This window comes from Aquarana catesbeiana, linkage group LG10 (assembly GCF_042186555.1).
Source record: "Aquarana catesbeiana isolate 2022-GZ linkage group LG10, ASM4218655v1, whole genome shotgun sequence".
Classification (NCBI taxonomy): domain Eukaryota; kingdom Metazoa; phylum Chordata; class Amphibia; order Anura; family Ranidae; genus Aquarana; species Aquarana catesbeiana.
The window spans coordinates 229,624,477-229,642,997 of NC_133333.1; the positions used below are offsets into that span (position 1 = coordinate 229,624,477).

Genomic DNA, 18,521 nt, shown 5'->3' on the forward strand with positions numbered 1-18,521 from the left:
CTCACAAACTTTTAATAATGTTTAGGTATTGAACCTGATAATGTTATTTTTTTTATGTTTTCTAATATATTGTCCACACACTGTATCTGATATTGTACTTTTACATAATCTTTATCCATATTTTGATGAAAGGCACACAGTAAATGTCCTGAAATGTGTTGGTTATCAATAAATAGATAAAAAGATATATTGTATACATAAAAGGTTTACAATATTGCTCCAAGACAAGTCAACACACATTTATATTCTGAATGATCTTTATTAAGATAGTGATATTTGTTAAAACAATTTAACATAGATTAATGCAAAATAACATTGCTGACTTTAGCGCAGCTGCTGTGATTTCTGATTGCCATTAGTAGGTCATTACATAATTCTATTTAGGTTTATTTGGCTCCAATCATCTACTCCCCTTTGCGTCCTACAATGAATAGCATAGCTTTATAATCAATGATATCGCTGACATTGCGTCTCCTCTGCACTGCACAGTAATCAATGATTAAACCCAGCTTACCAAAGGCATTTTTCACAAACTCCTCATTACATTTAAAACAATGGAACCGTTCTGCTCCAGCAGACCAGTATGTTGTATCTAATACCCCAATAAGTAACAGTTGGCCTCCGGGTTTTAGCAGCTTTATTGTCTTCTCCAGATTCTTCATGTATTCATCTTCATTTTTACTGATAACTTCCAGTATTGATGCACTGATAATACAATCAGCAAGTGGTAGTTGCACCGGGGAAATTATGTTTTCCTGTTCAAAATCACATTTCAAAATCTGCTTGATGGATGACCTTAGGCACATTTCTGTCTCCTTAAGTTGATCTCTGAAAGAAAAAAAAAACATAATATGGACATTACAGGAAATATTTCAAAACAAAGTGATGTGGTGTGATGAGCAATTCTGCCAAAATTCAGTTAGACTGTAATTTGACAAGTTAAAATAAAATTGTCATACTAGTGTAGCACTACCCCTGTAGGAGTTGCTAATGGCAGGGTTCCCCATTACTACACAGCCAGTCACACAGCATTTCCTTCTCACATCCAGACACAGTGATCAGACCTTTGGCTTGTTTTTTGTTGTTTTATTAGGGGATGATAACTAGGATGGGGTAAGGGCAGGGCCATCTTAATAACATCATGGGCCCCTGGACAAAGTAATGCACTGGGACCCCTACCAGCTTGCCTCAATTTACGCACCTAATTTACGCACCTACTTTCAAGAAATAAAGTATAAATAGTTCATAGAATTAAACATATATTCATTAGTACTTTAAATAAAATCAATTTTAAAAAATCAAAACTAATCAACACAAAGGGCACAGTACACTGGGGAATGCAGAAGGGCACAGTACTGGAGGGGTCAGACGGGCACAATATTAGGATCAGAAGGGCACAGTATAGGTTCTGGTACTCTTCCCAGGACACGGCCATCTTGGGACAGTTTAGTAAAAAGCACGACTGTCCCAGCAAATCCGGGACAGTTGGCAAGTATGATGCCAAGGAGTGCCCTTGTATTAGGATGGCCCTAGGTAAGGGATTATGGGATACCCAACTTGAAAAGGTCCAACAATTAAAACCAGGGACAACTTCCTCCCTATTGACAGATTTCTCTTCTTCCTTACACCTGCACAAACTTGGTTCCCTTGTACAGCTACTGCTGGTTCACTCCTGGGGGAACTAACAGTCTTTAGTTAGTTCAGCAACAGCCCGTTACAGGCTAGAAATAGGGATGAGCTTGATGTTCAGGTCGAACATACAGTAAGTTCGACTCGAACAATGGGTGTTCGCCCGTTCGCCAAACAGCAAACATTATGGGGCGTTCATGGAAAATTTGAGCGCCGCAGAATGCCCCATAATGCACTGCGAGATCGCAGTGCATTGCTGTATGATGATTGGCCAAAGCATGCATCTGACCTGCATGCTTTGGCCAATCACAGCACCCTCTGCTGAGAAAGCCATAATTGGCCAAAGGCAGGGTGCCTTTAGACAATCATGGCTCAGGGGGACTAAGTCCACACCCCACACTATATAAGGCTGCCTACATGGCGGCCCTGTGTAGTGTTGTTGGTATGGACAGAGCGATAGCTTGATTTAAATTAAGCAGGCATGTTATTCAGTTAGTGGCAGTGTAGTTGATATCTATCTATCTATCTATCTATCTATCTATCTATCTATCTATCTATCTATCTATCTATCTATCTATCTATCTATCTATCTATATATATATATATATATATATATATATATACACACACACACACACACACACACACACACACTCTGCATCCAGTGCCTATATCTACATTGCATTCTGTGGTGTACTGTTTCTAATACACTTCAGGCGGTGTATTAATATATACAGTATCTCACAAAAGTGAGTACACCCCTCGCATCTTTGTAAATATTTTATTATGCCTTTTCATGTGACAACACTGAAGAAATAATACTTTGCTACAATGTAAAGTAGTGAGTGTACAGCTTGTATAGCAGTGTAAATGTGCTGTCCCCTCAAAATAACTCAACACACAGCCATTAATGTCTAAACCACTGGCAACAAAAGTGAGTGCACCCCTAAGTGAAAATGTCCAAATTGGGCCCAATTAGCGATTTTCCCTCCCCGGTGTCATGTGACTCGTTCGTTTTACAAGGTCTCAGGTGTGAATGGGGAGCAGGTGTGTTAAATTTGGTGACATCACTCTCACTGTCTCATACTGGTCACTGAAAGTTCAACATGGCACCTCATGGCAAAGAACTCTGAGGATCTGAAAAAAAGGATTGTTGCTCTACATAAAGATGGTCTAGCCTATGAGAAGATTGCCAAGACCCTGAAACTGAGCTGCAGCACGGTGGCCAAGACCATACAGTGGTTTAACAGGACAGGTTCCACTCAAAACAGCCCATGGTCAACCAAAGAAGTTGAGTGCACATGCTCAGCATCATATCCAGAGGTTGTTTTTCGCAAATAGACGTATGAATGCAGCCAGCATTGCTACAGAGGTCAAAGGGGTGGGGGTTCAGCCTGTCAGTGCTCAGACCATACGCCACACACTGCATCAAATTGGTCTGTATGGCTGTTGTCCCAGAAGGAAGCCTCTTCTAAAGATGATGCACAAGAAAGCCCAAAAACAGTTTGCTGAAGACAAGCAGACTAAAGGCATGGATTACTGAAACCATGTCCTGTGGTCTGATGAGACCAAGATAAACTTTTTTGGTTCAGATGGTGTCAAGCGTGTGTGGCGTCAACCAGGTGAGGAGTACAAAGACAAGTGTGTCTTGCCTACAGTCAAGTGTGGTAGTGGGGGTGTCATGGTCTGGGGCTGCATGAGTGCTGCCGGCACTGGGGAGCTACAGTTCATTGAGGGAACCATGAATGCCAACATGTACTGTGACATACTGAAGCAGAGCATGATCCCCTCCCTTCAGAGACTGAGCTGCAGGGCAGTATTCCATCATGATAATGACCCCAAACACACCTCCAAAATTACTACTGCCTTGCTAAAGGAGCTGAGGGTAAAGGTGATGGACTGGCCAAGCATGTCTCCAGACCTAAATCCTATTGAGTATCTGTGGGGCATCCTCAAATGGAAGGTGGAGCAGTGCAAGGTCTCTAACATCTACCAGCTTTGTGATGTCATCATGGAGGAGTGGAAGAGGACTCCAGTGGCAACCTGTGAAGCTCTGGTGAACTCCATGCCCAAGAGGGTTAAGGAAATGTTGGAAAATAATGGTGGCCACAAATATTGACACTTTGGGCCCAATTTGGATATTTTCACTTAGGGGTGTACTCACTTTTGTTGCCAGTGGTTTAGATATTAAATGGCTGTGTGTTGAGTTCTTTTGAGGGGACAGCAAATGTACACTGTTATACAAACTGTACACTCACTACTTTACATTGTAGCAAAGTGTTATTTCTTCAGTGTTGTCACATTAAAAGATATATTAAAATATTTACAAAAATGTGAGGGGTTTACTCACTTTTGTGAGATACTGTATATACAGTCAGGTCCATAAATATTGGGACATCGACACAATTCTAATCTTTTTGGCTCTATACACCACCACAATGGATCTGAAATGAAACAAACAAGATGTGCTTTAACTGCAGACTTTCAGCTTTAATTTGAGGGTATTTACATCCAAATCAGGTGAACGGTGTAGGAATTACAACAGTTTGTATATGTGCCTCACACTTTTTAAGGGACCAAAAGTAATGGGACAGATTAACAATCATCCATCAAACTTTCACTTTTTTTTATAAGCTTGTTTTTTTTTTTTTCAAAAAGTTTATTAGAATTTCAAGTTATGCAAACAAGCACAACAGATTTGTAATCATTACATCAGGTATAGATAGTTTTACAATGTACTGGACAAATATCAATAAAGAACACATTTCAGAAATAACACATCTATACACTTGAAATACAGTCTATACTTAGATTGTTCATGGTAAACGTAGAGTATGGTGAACACCAATGTCGCTGCCGTGCGGCTTAGGAGGGTATTTCACGGAAATCTTGCACCGGAGTGTCTGGTAAACCAAAGTGGGCCGTCCCATATCCCCAACACCTCAGACGGAATCATACTGTGTTAGGGAGGGGCAATTGTAGCTGTTAGGATTTAAATCCATAGTAATGGTATACTCGTTGGCTTAACTGGCCTTCACCATAAGCAAGATGGTTTGGTAAAGTAAGTCGTAAATAAGGGGCCGTCAGAAAAAGTATTTTTACATATTACCTTTAGGTAGTCCCTGCTTAGGAAGGTTGGGGCAATAGTATAAGGAGATAGTTTCTCCTTACTGCATGGAGAGTTAGCATGAGAAATTAGTGATTAGGGATGAGCTTCGAGTCGAACTCATGTTTGACTTGAACATCGGCTGTTCGCCAGTTCGCCGAACAGTGAACAATTTAGGGTGTTCGCGGCAAGTTCAAAAGCCGTGGAACACCCTTTAAAAGTCTATGGGAGAAATCAAAAGTGCTAATTTTAAAGGCTTACATGCATGGTATTGGCATAAAAAGTGTTTGGGGACCTGGGTCCTGCCCCAGGGGACATGGATCAATGCAAAAAAAGTTTTAAAAACTGCCGTTTTTTCAGGAGCAGTGATTTTAATAATGCTTAAAGCGAAACAATAAAAGTGTAATATTACTTTAAAATTTCGTACCTGGGGGGTATCTATAGTATGCCTGTAAATGGGCGCATATTTCCCGTGTTTAGAACAGTCTGACAGCAAAATTACATTTCAAAGGAAAAAAAGTCATTTAAAACTACTCGCGGCTATTAATGAATTGCCGGTCCGACAATACACATAAAAGTTAATTGATGAAAACGGATGTATACAAAATAATTCTGCGCTGCACGAACAAAGAGACAAGGGCAGCTAACACAACCAGCAAGGTGTAAAGATGAAAGAATGATGAAATAAGTGTAGCGCTATAAAATGTCCAATGTGAAGGCCGTTAGGCCAATTAGTTCCAAAAATGTATAATAAGGAAGAATCAACCATACATATGACAATAGGTAGTCTTCAAAAAAAAATTTCAAAACAAGGACATCTGGCATCCAGAATGAAGACAGACACACTCCCACCGATAAATGAAAAGGCTTACCAGATAAGGTGGACCCAAAGGGGCATACGCCGGGTTGGGTCGGCTAAGGCTTGGGTGGTGAGTGGCTGTATGTGGCCCAGAGAGATGATGTTTGTGAATGGTCCCACAAGTTACTGTATCCCTCTGAATGGTACCCGAATCTTTCGCTTGGCAGTCTGCGCAAAACTTGGCAGTCCGCGCTCTCGGTGGGAGTGTGTCTGTCTTCATTCTGGATGCCAGATGTCCTTGTTTTGAAAAATTTTTTTGAAGACTACCTATTGTCATATGTATGGTTGATTCTTCCTTATTATACATTTTTGGAACTAATTGGCCTAACGGCCTTCACATTGGACATTTTATAGCGCTACACTTATTTCATCATTCTTTCATTGATAAAAACGGCATGGGAATTCCCCACAGGGGAACCCCAAACCAAAATTAAAAAAAAAAAATCATGTGGGGGGTCCCCTAAATTCCATACCAGGCCCTTCAGGTCTGGTATGGATATTAAGGGGAACCCCGGCCAAAAAAAAAAAAAAAATGGCATTGGGTCCCCCCAAAAATCCATACCAGACCCTTATCCGAGCACGCAACCTGGCAGGCCACAGGAAAAGAGGGGGGATGAGAGAGCGCCCCCCCTCCTGAACCGTACCAGGCCACATGCCCTCAACATTGGGAGGGTGCTTTGGGGTAGCCCCCAAAACACCTTGTCCCCATGTTGATGGGGACAAGGGCCTCATCCCCACAATCCTTGCCCGGTGGTTGTGGGGGTCTGCGGGCAGGGGGCTTATCGGAATCTGGAAGCCCCCTTTAACAAGGGGACCCCCAGATCCCGGCCCTCCGCCCTGTGTGAAATGGTAAGGGGGTACAAAAGTACCCCTACCATTTCACAAAAAAACTGTCAATAACGGAGGGCGGGCCACCCGGTGACCCCGCCCCCTCTGATGCACGGGGACTTGACGGGGGCTTCCCTGTGGCATTCCCCGTGATGTCAGAGGGGGGCGGCGTCACCTGTTATGTAACGGGTGACCCCCGCCCCCTCTGACAACACGGGGAATGCCACAGGGAAGTCCCCGTCAAGTCCCTGTGCATCAGAGGGGGCGGGGTCACCGGGTGGCCCCACCCTCCGTTATTTAAGAACCATCAGAAGAGGAGAAGCGTCACACATCAGGAGCCTCCCATTATGGTGGATGCAGAGCGGCCCAAGAAGAAGAAGGGAAGAAGATGCCGTGGAGGAAGATGCCGGACGAGAACACCGGAGGAAGAACCAGAAGAAGAAGAAGATAGAGGAAGAAACAGAAGGAAGATAGAAGATAGAAGAAAGAAGAAGCATTTAAATAAAGAAATTGTCATAAACTGTCTCTTGTCATTTTTAACAATTTTGACAGTTTTTTGTGAAATGGTAGGGTTACTTTTGTACCCCCTTACCATTTCACGCAGGGGGGAGGTCCAGGATCTGGGGGTCTCCTTGTTAAAGGGGGCTTTCGGATTCCAATAAGCCCCCCGCCCGCAGACCCCCACAACCACTGGGCAAGGGTTGTGGGTATGAGGCCCTTGTCCCCATCAACATGGGGACAAGGTGTTTTGGGGGCTACCCCAAAGCACCCTCCCAATGTTGAGGGCATGTGGCCTGGTACGGTTCAGGAGGGGGGACGCTCTCTCATCCCCCCTCTTTTCCTGCGGCCTGCCAGGTCAGATAAGGGCCTGGTATGGATTTTTGGGGGGACCCCACGCCATTTTTTTTAAATTTTGGCGCAGGGTTCCCCTTAAAATCCAAACCAGACTTGAAGGGTCTGGTATAGATTTTGAGGGGGACCCCACGCCATTTTTTTTATTTTGGCCGGGGTTCCCCTTAATATCCATACCAGACCTGAAGGGCCTGGTATGGAATTTAGGGGGACCCCCCACGTCATTTTTTTTTAAATTTTGGTTTGGAGTTCCCCTGTGGGGAATTCCTATGCCGTTTTTATCAATGAACTTTCATGTGTATTGTTGGACCGGCAATTCATTAATAGCCGTGAGTAGTTTTAAATGACTTTTTTTCCTTTGAAATGTAATTTTGCTGTCAGACTGTTCTAAACACGGGAAACATGCGCCCCTTTACAGGCATACTATAGACACCCCCCAGGTATGAAATTTAAAGGAATATTACACTTTTATTGTTTCACTTTAAGCATTATTAAAATCACTGCTCCCGAAAAAATTGCAGTTTTTAAAACTTTTTTTGCATTGATCAATGTCCCCTGGGGCAGGACCCAGGTCCCCAAACACTTTTTATGACAATAACTTGCATATAAGCCTTTAAAATTAGCCATTTTGATTATTCATGTTCGTGTCCCATAGACTTTAACGGTGTTCGTGTGTTCAAACAAATTTTTTGCCTTTTTGCATGTTCTGGTGCGTACTGAACAGGGGGGTGTTCGGCTCATCCCTATTAGGGATGGAGGAAGAAGGGTAGGTGTGGGGGGAGGAAGTTTAGTCTCAGTGGAACATGTAAACTTAAGTATGGGATAAGTGTCACGGAAGTCACGGAAGTTTAGCCAGCATGTCTATGTTTTCCGGTATTTCGTCAGATTTTCTCTTGCTTGGTGTTTTAGGTTTTCCATGTTTGCTATGCGTTCTACACGTTGCAGCCAGTCAGTAATTTTGGGAGGAGTGGTGCTTCTCCATAGGACAGGTATACATTGTTTTGCGGCATTAATGAGGTGGAGTGTTAGTGATTTCTTGTACGCCGAGTATGGAATAGACGTGTGATGAAGCAGGTATTGGGCCAGCGAAAAGTCAGGAGTGTACGTAGTGATTTGTCATGGACTTTCTTCCAGAATGGTTGTATGTGTGGGCAATCACACCTGATGTGGAGTAGTGTGCCTAAGGTCGAGTTGCGTCGCTAGCATAGCAGGGAGACACTAGGGTGGTATGTGTGAATTCTCTTAGGTGTGCGATACCAACGAGAGTAGATTTTATAGCCATTTTCTTGGGCTGAGATGTTAACGGATCCTTTATGAATATGATCATAAATTCATTCCCATTCATCTTTGGGAAGGTCTAAGGCGAGTTCTCTCTCCCATTTTTGGATGATCGGGTTGGTTTTAGGATAATTTCTGTCGAATAAAAGGGAGTATACCGAAGAGATTAGACATAGTGCTTCAAAAGGGGTATAGTTTCTGAACCATTGTGAGAGAGGTTTGGTGTAGTTTAAAAAGTGTCTTATTTGTAAAAATTTGTAGAAGAGAATGTTGCGTTTCAGGAATTGAAAGGATAAAGTGGCGTATGTGACAATGTCATTGTTCTGAAACATTTGTTGTGCTCTAAGTGGCGATTCGAGGTATGTGTGAGACCCGATACCTTCTGAGAAGCCAGGCGGGAAGTTAGGGTTTTGAACTAAAGGTGTCATTGGACCAGGTCAGGGGTGAAGCTCTAAAGTGTTACAAGCCATTTTGAAAATAAAAAGTGTGGCGCCTGTAAGCGGGTGCGTAAGGTTTGCCTTGGGTATTGATTTGTAGTCAATCCAGGTTAGATGTGAAAGCGGTACTTGTGTAAAGGAATCTTCAAGTGTAACCCAGTCTTTAGAGGATCTGTGGATATGCCAATCTATTATTCTGGTAAAATGGCATGCCCATTGATATTTGTGTAGGTCAGGGAGGCCCAATCCCCCTTTGGGGATAGTCATTTGGTTCCTACTAATTCTGGGGGATCCAGTTGTCCAAATGAAACTCCTGCAGATTTGTTTGTAATGAGTGAAGAAAGACAAGGGGATTTTAGTTGGGACTGTCTGAAAAAGATATAAGATTCTGGGCAAGATGTTCATTTTTATTATTGCTAAATGACCAAACAATGAAAAATTCCCCGGTGACCATTTGTGGAGGTCTTGTTGGATAGTTTTGATTATTGGACCATAATTCCTGTCGTACAATTCAGTCAGTTTCGCTGAGATTTGTATACCTAAATAAGTAAGGGCTTGTGGTTCCCATCCAAACGGGAAATTGGTCTGACATTGAGAAACCAATGTGGAAGGAAGGGAAATATTTAGTGCTTTTGATTTTGCAAAGTTTATCTGTAAGTTAGATATAGATTTAAAGAGGGTAAATTCCTTAAGCAGGTTGGGGGTGGTGGTAATGGGGTCAGTGAGGAAGAGAAGAATATCATCTGCATACGCTGCGATTTTACAGGTTTTGTTTAGAACATTAATGCCCTTAATGTCTGGGTTCGCTCTTATTTTGCATAGCATGGGTTCAAGAGTGAGCACAAAAATTAGGGGGGAGAGGGGGCATCCCTGGCGTGTGCCGTTCAAGATGGAGAAGGCGCTCAACAGGCAGCCGTTGACTCTAATTTTGGCTGTGGGAGTAGAGTATAATGCCATTATTAAGTGAAGGAAGTGGGCTGGGAAACCCATAGCCTGTAATGTAGCCGACATGTAGTCCCATGCCACCCTGTCTAACGCCTTTTCCGCATCGAGGGAAAGAAAAAAGCCTTGTGTGGAGGTATTTGTGAGCCATTGATGAATGTTTATTGCTTTTATGGTGTTATCCCTGGCTTCTCGTCCAGGGATAAAACCTATCTGGTCCAATGAGATCAGTTTCGGGAGTAGGGGTAGTATGCAGTTAGCAAGAATTTTAGCGTAAAGATTCACGTCCATATTCAAAAGGGATATGGGTCGCTAGTTAGATACTATTGTGACGTCTTTGCCTGGTTTGGGTATGAGTGTTATGTGGGCTTCGAGGATATCTTTGTTAGCTTGAGGAGATGATGATAAAGAGTTAAATGCCTTGGTGAAGTGGGGGGTGAGTATGTTAGAAAAAGTCTTATAATAGCTCACCTTTAGGCCATCCGGTCGGTGGCTTTTACCCGTTTTAAGTTGTTTTAGGGCAGTAAGGGTTTCGTCCGCCATGATAGGGTGATTTATGTTCGCCGAGTCCTCAGTTGAAATGGACGTTGGACAATATTGTTTTAAAAAGGCGTTAAGCAGCGCAGTCCTGTAGTTGATGCATCCCGTTGTGTGAGGGGAAGGCAGGTTATAGAGTTTAGAGAAATAGTGGACAAACCCAAATTTCCAGTCCCAAATCTGACGGACTTTAGATTTGGAACTTGCTTCAAATCTTTACGTCGTAACTCCGCCGGACCCAGAAATCCGCTCGTCTGTATGCTAGTCCGATGGACAAAAACCGACGCTAGGGCAGCTATTGGCTACTGGCTATCAACTTCCTTATTTTAGTCCGGTGTATGAACATGTTCTAGAGCTTGAATGCATGTGGACAATTCAGATATGCAAGCTTTTCTGAGTTTAGCTCGTTTGACAGCTAAGGATATCAGTTCCCCTCGAATCACACATTTATGTGCAGCCCAAATATTTGCAGGTGTAGTGTCTACTGTGTCATTTTCTTTAAAGTAGTTTGAAATGTGCTCAGTTATTTTCTGAGTCGTTTCAATGTCGATCAGTAAGGAGTTATCTAGACAACATATTGTGGGTTTTACGTGTGACATCTGGAGGGTCAACGTCATGGAGATGGTGTTATGATCTAAAAGCACCATAGGGTCTATGGATGTTTTCGATAGGAACGCAAGATCATTTTGAGAGAGAAAGAAGTAATCCATTCTGGAATATTTGTCGTGTGGAGAAGAATAGAACGTGTAGTCCCATTCATTGGGGTTGAGCGTACGCCATGTATCATGTAAAGTCAATTCTTTAAGGTGGTGTCATAAACCAGATGTGACCAGAACTGTGTGACTGCAACAGAGTGAACCAGATGTAAATAAGTGAAAGTAAGTTTATTAAGGAAAATGCATATGTGAACACACCACCAATACAAAGTGAACAACCAAACAATCAGTGATATAAAACCAACCAGCATATGTAGCAAGAGGGAGTACCAGAATCGTAGTCAAGCCAGGCCGAGGTCATAAACATGGAATCAGTAGCTGGGAAGGAAGATAAACAGGGCAAGAGAGGATGTATGGATCTCAGGAAGGAATAGGTCAGGTATAAGGCTCAGAGTCCAGAGTCCAGGGTTCAGGGTTCAGGTAACGGACAGGAAACAGAATCAACAGGTTCCAGGTTCCAGGAATCAGGAATCAGGCTTCAGGTTCAGGCTACAGGATCAGGAATCAGGGTAACAGGATGCAGATCAGGGCTCAAGGACAATACCAGGGCAACATAAGTGTACAATTGCCGGGTATTTATACTGCAGCTCTGCTAATTAATGTCAGGTGACACCTGTCTGCAGAGGGGAATACCTACTCCATACTGCCAGGATCCATCCGCTGGTGGACGCCAGTACTGCGGCCCAAAGATGACATAACATTAACAGGGAAAAGCTCTCCTGACAGTTCCAAACTGCCAGGAGACACCTGCTGGTGGACCTCAGTACTGCATGCCAAATAACAGATATTACCAGCGGATGGAACATTTCCTGACAGGTGGGTTTTGATAGCTCGTAGAGCTCTATATGTCATGGATGAAGCTCCTGTGGAAGTGTCTTGAGCTGGGGTGAGAGCGATGTTGAAGTCGCCTCCTACAATTAAGATGCCAGAGTAGAATGTCGTGAGCTGCTGTAAGGTTGAACGAAAAAATGGTACATGATGTTTGTTCGTGAGTGAGTGATGGATTTGTTGTGTAATGTCCCTTTAAGGAAGATGAATCTCCCCTTGACATCTCTTTGGACGTCCGTCACTTGTATAGGACAGTGCTTTGATATAAGTATTGAGACTCCCTTTGAATTTGAGTCTTCATTGGAGGCGTGGTAAACTATCGGAAAATGGGTATTGTGTAGTTTAGGGATATTGTCTGAATGAAAGTGTCTTTCTTGCACAAAGGCTATATGCGCTTTGGCTTTCTGCAATGTGTATAGCAATTGAGATCTCTTTTCAGGTGTGTTAAGCCCGCGTATGTTTAGCCAGCATAATTTAACCTGTAAAGAGGGCGCAACATTATCCTGATGTGTCACTTTGGTGGCTGTTGATTCCGCCATTGTTAAGGTGGTCTTGGAAGGGGGAGGGTTACCCCAGATATTAAACCTACTATTTAGGCTGAATATGGTGGGGGGGATTTATCAAGCCTTCTCGATGACGACATGAGGTAAGACGTTACAGGGAGCTACCAGTGCGGGCCAACTCAATTGCAAGCCAACACTGTATTGCCCTACTGCGTGGGGGTTGAAAATGACCTAGCAGAGAAGAGTCTATAAGAGAGTATGGTGACCCGCCGCTGTCAGGTGTTGGTACTTAGGGGTGGAGGTATGTTTCCTGGTCATGGGAATATTACTGAGTTATGTCAAAGGCGACACATTAAAAAAAAAAAAAAAGGCAGAAAGAGTAGACACACGTGTGAGCCTTCCCGGTATGGGGATATAGTGTGCAGCCAAGGTATGGAGAGGTGTCTCTAATTCCTTGTTTAGGTACCTAGTCCCGGTTCTCCATCATGTCCCAAGATAAAAGAGTTAAGGACCATGTATATTGTGTGTAGCGGGCACCTACTTTCAGGTAGGTGACCCTTTCTGCTAGCTTTCTATGACAGGTACATTTAGACAGGCTTGTGCTATTACAGCAGAACTGTTTTGTTAATTTCCATATTTGAGTGGCAGGTAGTTTATGTGTTGGTCTCGGCCATTCATTAATTTGCTTGGTGATTCCGGGACTCTCATATAAAAGCGGGGTCATGTGGTGCCGGGGAGAGTTGGAGTGTGTGTCCGGGCCCAGACCTGCTCTGTGGAGCGAGGGAGCCAGCCTGGTTCCTGGAGGGGAGGGTGAAGATTTTCCCCTCCGGGGAGCCAACGGGGCTTCACCTTAGCGAGATGGGTGGAGAACCGGTCCTCATGGAGGAACAGACAACATCTTACAGCATGTAGTCGCTGATGTCGTTGGCCGCCCCTGCATGGAAAGAAGCGGGCCACAAAGGAGAAGAGGAACTCAGAATCATTGCGGGAGAAGTAGAGACAAGCTGAAGGAAACTGGGTGATCGATCGCTTAGGAGCGACACACGGGCTATTGATCAAGTGAGTGAAAAGCCCCAGGAGGGGTACTGTCCAGAGGCTGAGGGATGTTGGTATGCAAGTCAGCAAGATAGGTGGTTGTGGCCTGTGACTTTGGGTTCAGCATTACCCCGGGATTTCAATCAGTCAAGCGGGAGAGGTCATTCAGAGTGACTCTTTTTAGCTCAACTTGGAAGTACCATGCGGATGGGAAGTAGTGGCAAAAAGGTAGCGGTGAAGCTGCAAGCACATATATAGAGAAACAGACTGTTCTTAAAAGTATCTGCAGATAAAGATGTTATTCAGAGTGACTCTTTATTGTTTATTCTCTATCAAGAAAATCTACTTCCATCTTCCCTGATAAATTAATCCGGTTTTGAATCACTGTCAACCGCAATGTTATGAGTCTTTGCCAGTGAAACAAAGGAAAAATCTAAAATCAACCCAAGAGCATCTCAAGGAAAGTCCTTCTCCCATCCCAGTTTATGTTGTTGAATAAAGCATTAAGAAAAAGATTAAGGACTGTGACTTTTAAATCTATGGGCTGCGAGGGTTAGGTAGTAAACATGAATTACGGATATACCTTACCTCCTTCCGGGGTAAGCGCTACATGTGCAACAGAGAAGTTATACCTCTATCTGTAAGTTATCAGAAAGACAGAGCACAGGTCACTTAAGAAGTGAAACTTATATGCTAGTTCTAGTATCTATACTATTAAGCTGTAAAACAATACCATAACAGTCCGATCTTGACAACTGCAATATTCTGTATATGTAAGGTAAGTACTTTAAGGGGATGTGAGTAATGAACAACTTGGATACCAGAATAGTCTACACTCTGCTAATCGTAGCTACGTAAGCTAGCATCTGCCCGTGTGTAGCAGCAGGCTTTGGTAGTAAGGGTTCGGGCAATTGAAGCATGTAAGCCACAAATAATATCATAAATGTGGAGGTCTGAGGATTGGCTGAGGGTTTTGGAGGAGTAAAATGTCTCCAAACTCCTGCGCCCTTCTCCGAAGGGGGTTATGAGTTCTAGAATATTTGCCGTGAGCACCCGAGATCTGTACCATAACAACCCCCCTGAATGCTGCATATCCCTTCTAGCTTTTGCGATTATGTATATATGTAGTAATGTATGCAGCATTACGTACTCCATACCCATATCTATAGCCTGGTACGTGATATGTTTTGAGGGAGAAGCAGAGGCGAAGGGAAGCGCCCAGTTGGGTAATAAGGGTTACAAGGATGTATAAATCGATCAGTAAGCCTCCAGAATTTCAAAGAAAGATAGAGGCACACTTGAATATACACAGTTCATTCAGCAAATGCAACAGACTGTAAACACCTGCCAGAGTGGTTCAAAACACAGTGCTGGTGCAGCCTAGCCTGATAGCAGCAAGCTGTGACCACAGGTTTAAGTGTGTGTAAAGACACAAATAGCGGGGAGGTAACTGTCCCTGTGGGGTTTTTACCCTTCCCTTCCCGTCTGTAGTCACTGAGTCCTTACTGAGGGTGTCTCACACGCTGTGGTTCCGGCTGGTCAGGCAAAGAAAAGCTGCTGACATGCAGACTTGGAGATTTCCATGTGTCCAACGGCGTAGCCACCCACTTGCATGGAAAGCAATGGATCAGTTTGTGTTTGGTTCTCTGCACAGATGGTGTTGCTGTGTTTGGTCACTGGAGGGAGCTCTTAGGTAATTCCATGATAACGCTTGTTTCTTCAGTATAAAAATAGCAGGGAACGTCCTGCTGCTGTCAGAGATAGAGTGGGGTGTCATGGGGGGCTGCCAGCGTCTATAGCATTGCTATGTCGATGCATTTCATTCCTTGAACAAGCACTTCATCTGGACGTTTGTGCTTATGAAATGATCATTCTTATATAGGGCATACCTGCCAACCAAAAAACCACTCGCACCTTGGATTGCATAGCACCATCATGTGGTAACAACTTAATACTACAGCTATCTTAAACATATAAGGAAAACAGGCAGAAAAGGTTAAGAATCATGCAGGACTGTGATGACAAATAGATCAAGAAAAACCAGAGACTGTTGTATTTTTCATTGATCAATACCGTTGTGATTCTCCCACTGATTGAATTCCTGGGACTGCTCTGGTCCCAACCCCCCCTTTTTTTCTTACTATATATATATATATATATATATATATATATATATATATATATATATATACACACATACACACACACACACAAGAGGAATAACAGGAAAAATCTGCGCTAATCTATAACAACTCATAAATATAAGCAGCCAGCATAGTTGGTTGATATCCAAACACAAAAGTCCAAAATCTGTAAATGCGGCGCTAAAATAGCAACTGATAAAATGTCCAATGAAGAACAAAAGATGGGGGTAATCCAATCACCAGCTATAGTGCGTCTATGGGGGAGCACTCGGCACCACGTGATAAGGTAGTCTGCTTACCAGATGACTCTAAAAGAATGGCATGTGGAAATATTCCCAGGCTCATCCTGCACATTCAGCAGAAGAAGCAGCACTATCCAGGTGAAATTATCCTTCTATTATTTTCTCCCAGCAGAAGCAAGACTGCAAATCTGTGATCAGCAAGCAATTTTGTTATGCTGAAGAAATCCATGGAAAGCCGGAGCTCCCACTAGGCCTGACATGTGGAGGGAGACGGAGGATGCGGGCTCCACCCCTGATGAACATGCAGCGGGGGTGGGGCTTCAGAGGGGAAGCAGTCTGCAGACCGCCGGGCCTTTTCCATCTGCAGCCAGTGGCTCCCAGGCAGTGGAGGGGCCAAGGAAGAAGCCAGATGAGGGCCGGGACCCAGGCCGACAGAGCGGTGGAGGCAGCAGAGGCCCAGGCAAAGTGACTGAGACGTAGAGGGGTGGAGAACAGTGCAAATCCTCAGCATCCGGGGATGATTCCCCTGGAGGGCTGTCAGCTGGAGCCGAAGACATGGTGGTCGATCGGTCTGAGGGTGAGCTGTCACTGTCGGATGAGGAAGTGCCACAGTGACGCCCAGCGGCGATAGAGACAGGACCTTCGGTTGGTGGGACCTTTTTAGGCAGCCTGGTAAGTCTGTTTTCTCTTCATTATATATTGCGGGGGAGGACGGGTTAGGGGTGGGTGGTGGGAACAGGTCTGGTAGGCAGCTTACTCCGCAGCGACCCCTTCCGGCCGCATTGGTCCACGACCACACCATGGCAGATATGGGTTTACAGGGGTTTCTGGTGGGTTTAAAGGAGTTGGAAAAAAGGTTTGAGCCGGGGCCGAGTGGGCACATGTCGCTGGCGGCAGCTTGGGTGGCTCCAGGGGGAGGAGGGCAAATGGGGGATCCTACAATGGGGGTTGCACCCACGCCTCCCATAGTAACGGCAGCACTCGCGGTGGGTGCAATGGCGGTGGCTGGGCAGGAGGAGGCTCCCATGACGTCGGCGGGGGACATGGCGGGGAGGCAGCTAAGAAACAGGATCTTGTCAGGTTGGCGGACACTGCTAAGTGTGAGGTTTATGTTTGTTTTGAGGGGCCCCTTGGGGCGCACCTTAAACCGGAGGTGCGGGAGAAGATCTGGAAAGGTGAGTACGTGAAGATATTCACACTGCTGCCGCTGGAGAAATTCAATTTAATTTCAATCGTTTCTATTGTTTTATAAGAAGTAAACAGAGGAGAAGTACATACTAATGTAGGAACATAAAGGTTAGTTCCAATTGTTATATTGAGTAACATATACAGGTACAATCATAGACATATTATAATTTTGAATATAATTCAGGTTTAAACATTAGAGTATGTTGAATTGTAGTGGTGATCTTATTTAGGTTCTATTGACCTATCCCATATATATCTTTGAAGTACACATACTCCTATTTCTGAACATAAAAGATAAAAAGAACCGAAAAAGAGGAAAATAAATGCACAGCAAACTAACCAAAGGAATATGAACTCTATGTTCATCAGTCAACCCATCTGTTTAAGAACATCATTGTTGGTGGTATTACCAATAATATTACCTTATCTATATTTATTGTTAGAACGTCAAGGCTTCACTCCCTCATGGTCTTGGTTGGATGTGTACCATTTTTGCCAGTAACTCCATAGCTTATTGGTTCTTTCTTGGGTACCTATACTATATGCAAATTGTTTTTCATAGACGCTGTGTCTATTCGTTGTTTGTAGAGTTTCTAGTATAGTGGGTGGATTGTTGTCTTTCCAGTGACGGACTATAGTAAGCCTAGCAGCTAAGAGTATGTGGGTTATCATTGTTCTTAGGTGTGGTGGGAATAACTCTATGTCAAGTGATAGAAGTGCTAGACCTGGGGAAGGGAACACTTGTATACCAGTTATCTGTACAATTATGAGAAAGATGCGGGACCAGAACTTTTTGATGTGCGGACATGCCCAAGAAATGTGATAATGTTCCTGTTCCTCCACAACCTCTCCAGCATGCCGATGATTTCTCAGATGTAAATTTTGCTATGCGGTATGGGGTGAGATACCATCGCAGCAACATTTTTTTGGTGTAGTTCCCAAAGACCAGCACTTCTTGTTGATGCATAGGTTATTTTAAGAGCTTTCTGCCACTTGTGTTCTGTGTAGCTTTCCCCAAAGTCCCTCTCCCAGGCTTGTATATTGGGAGTTTTTTTAAAGGATTGTTTATCCTGTAAGTGTCTGTATATTACGTTTGGTGTTAGTATTTGTATAACATAAGGCTAATTGCCAGGGTAGAAGAGTGGTAAGGTTGTTGTGTTGTTTAAGTAGGTGGGATATTTGAATATATTTGAAAAAATCTGATGATGGGATAGAGTATTCTATCTGTAAGGATCTGAATGTCTTAATTACTGGTCCTACATATAGATCTTCCAAAAGGAGATTTTTGGTGGTACAGTAGAGTTTAAGGACATGTCAGGTATCAGGGGGGCCATGGCTGTGATTGGTAGTTTCAGAGGTTTTAGGGTACTTGAGCTTCCTACTATTTTAGAAAAGTA

At 43.7% G+C, this 18,521-nt stretch overlaps 1 protein-coding gene across 1 annotated transcript in view; it reads right to left on the reverse strand.

The window, feature by feature from the left end:
- Positions 1-264: 264 nt before the first annotated feature.
- Positions 265-18,521, reverse strand: part of LOC141111257 (indolethylamine N-methyltransferase-like) — a 76,881-nt gene continuing 58,624 nt past the window's right edge. Inside the window, exon 4 of the mRNA XM_073603400.1 lies at positions 265-826. Within this exon, the coding sequence (XP_073459501.1) occupies positions 405-826 (422 nt within the window). The 3' untranslated portion in view covers positions 265-404. The remainder of the gene's footprint in view (positions 827-18,521) is intronic.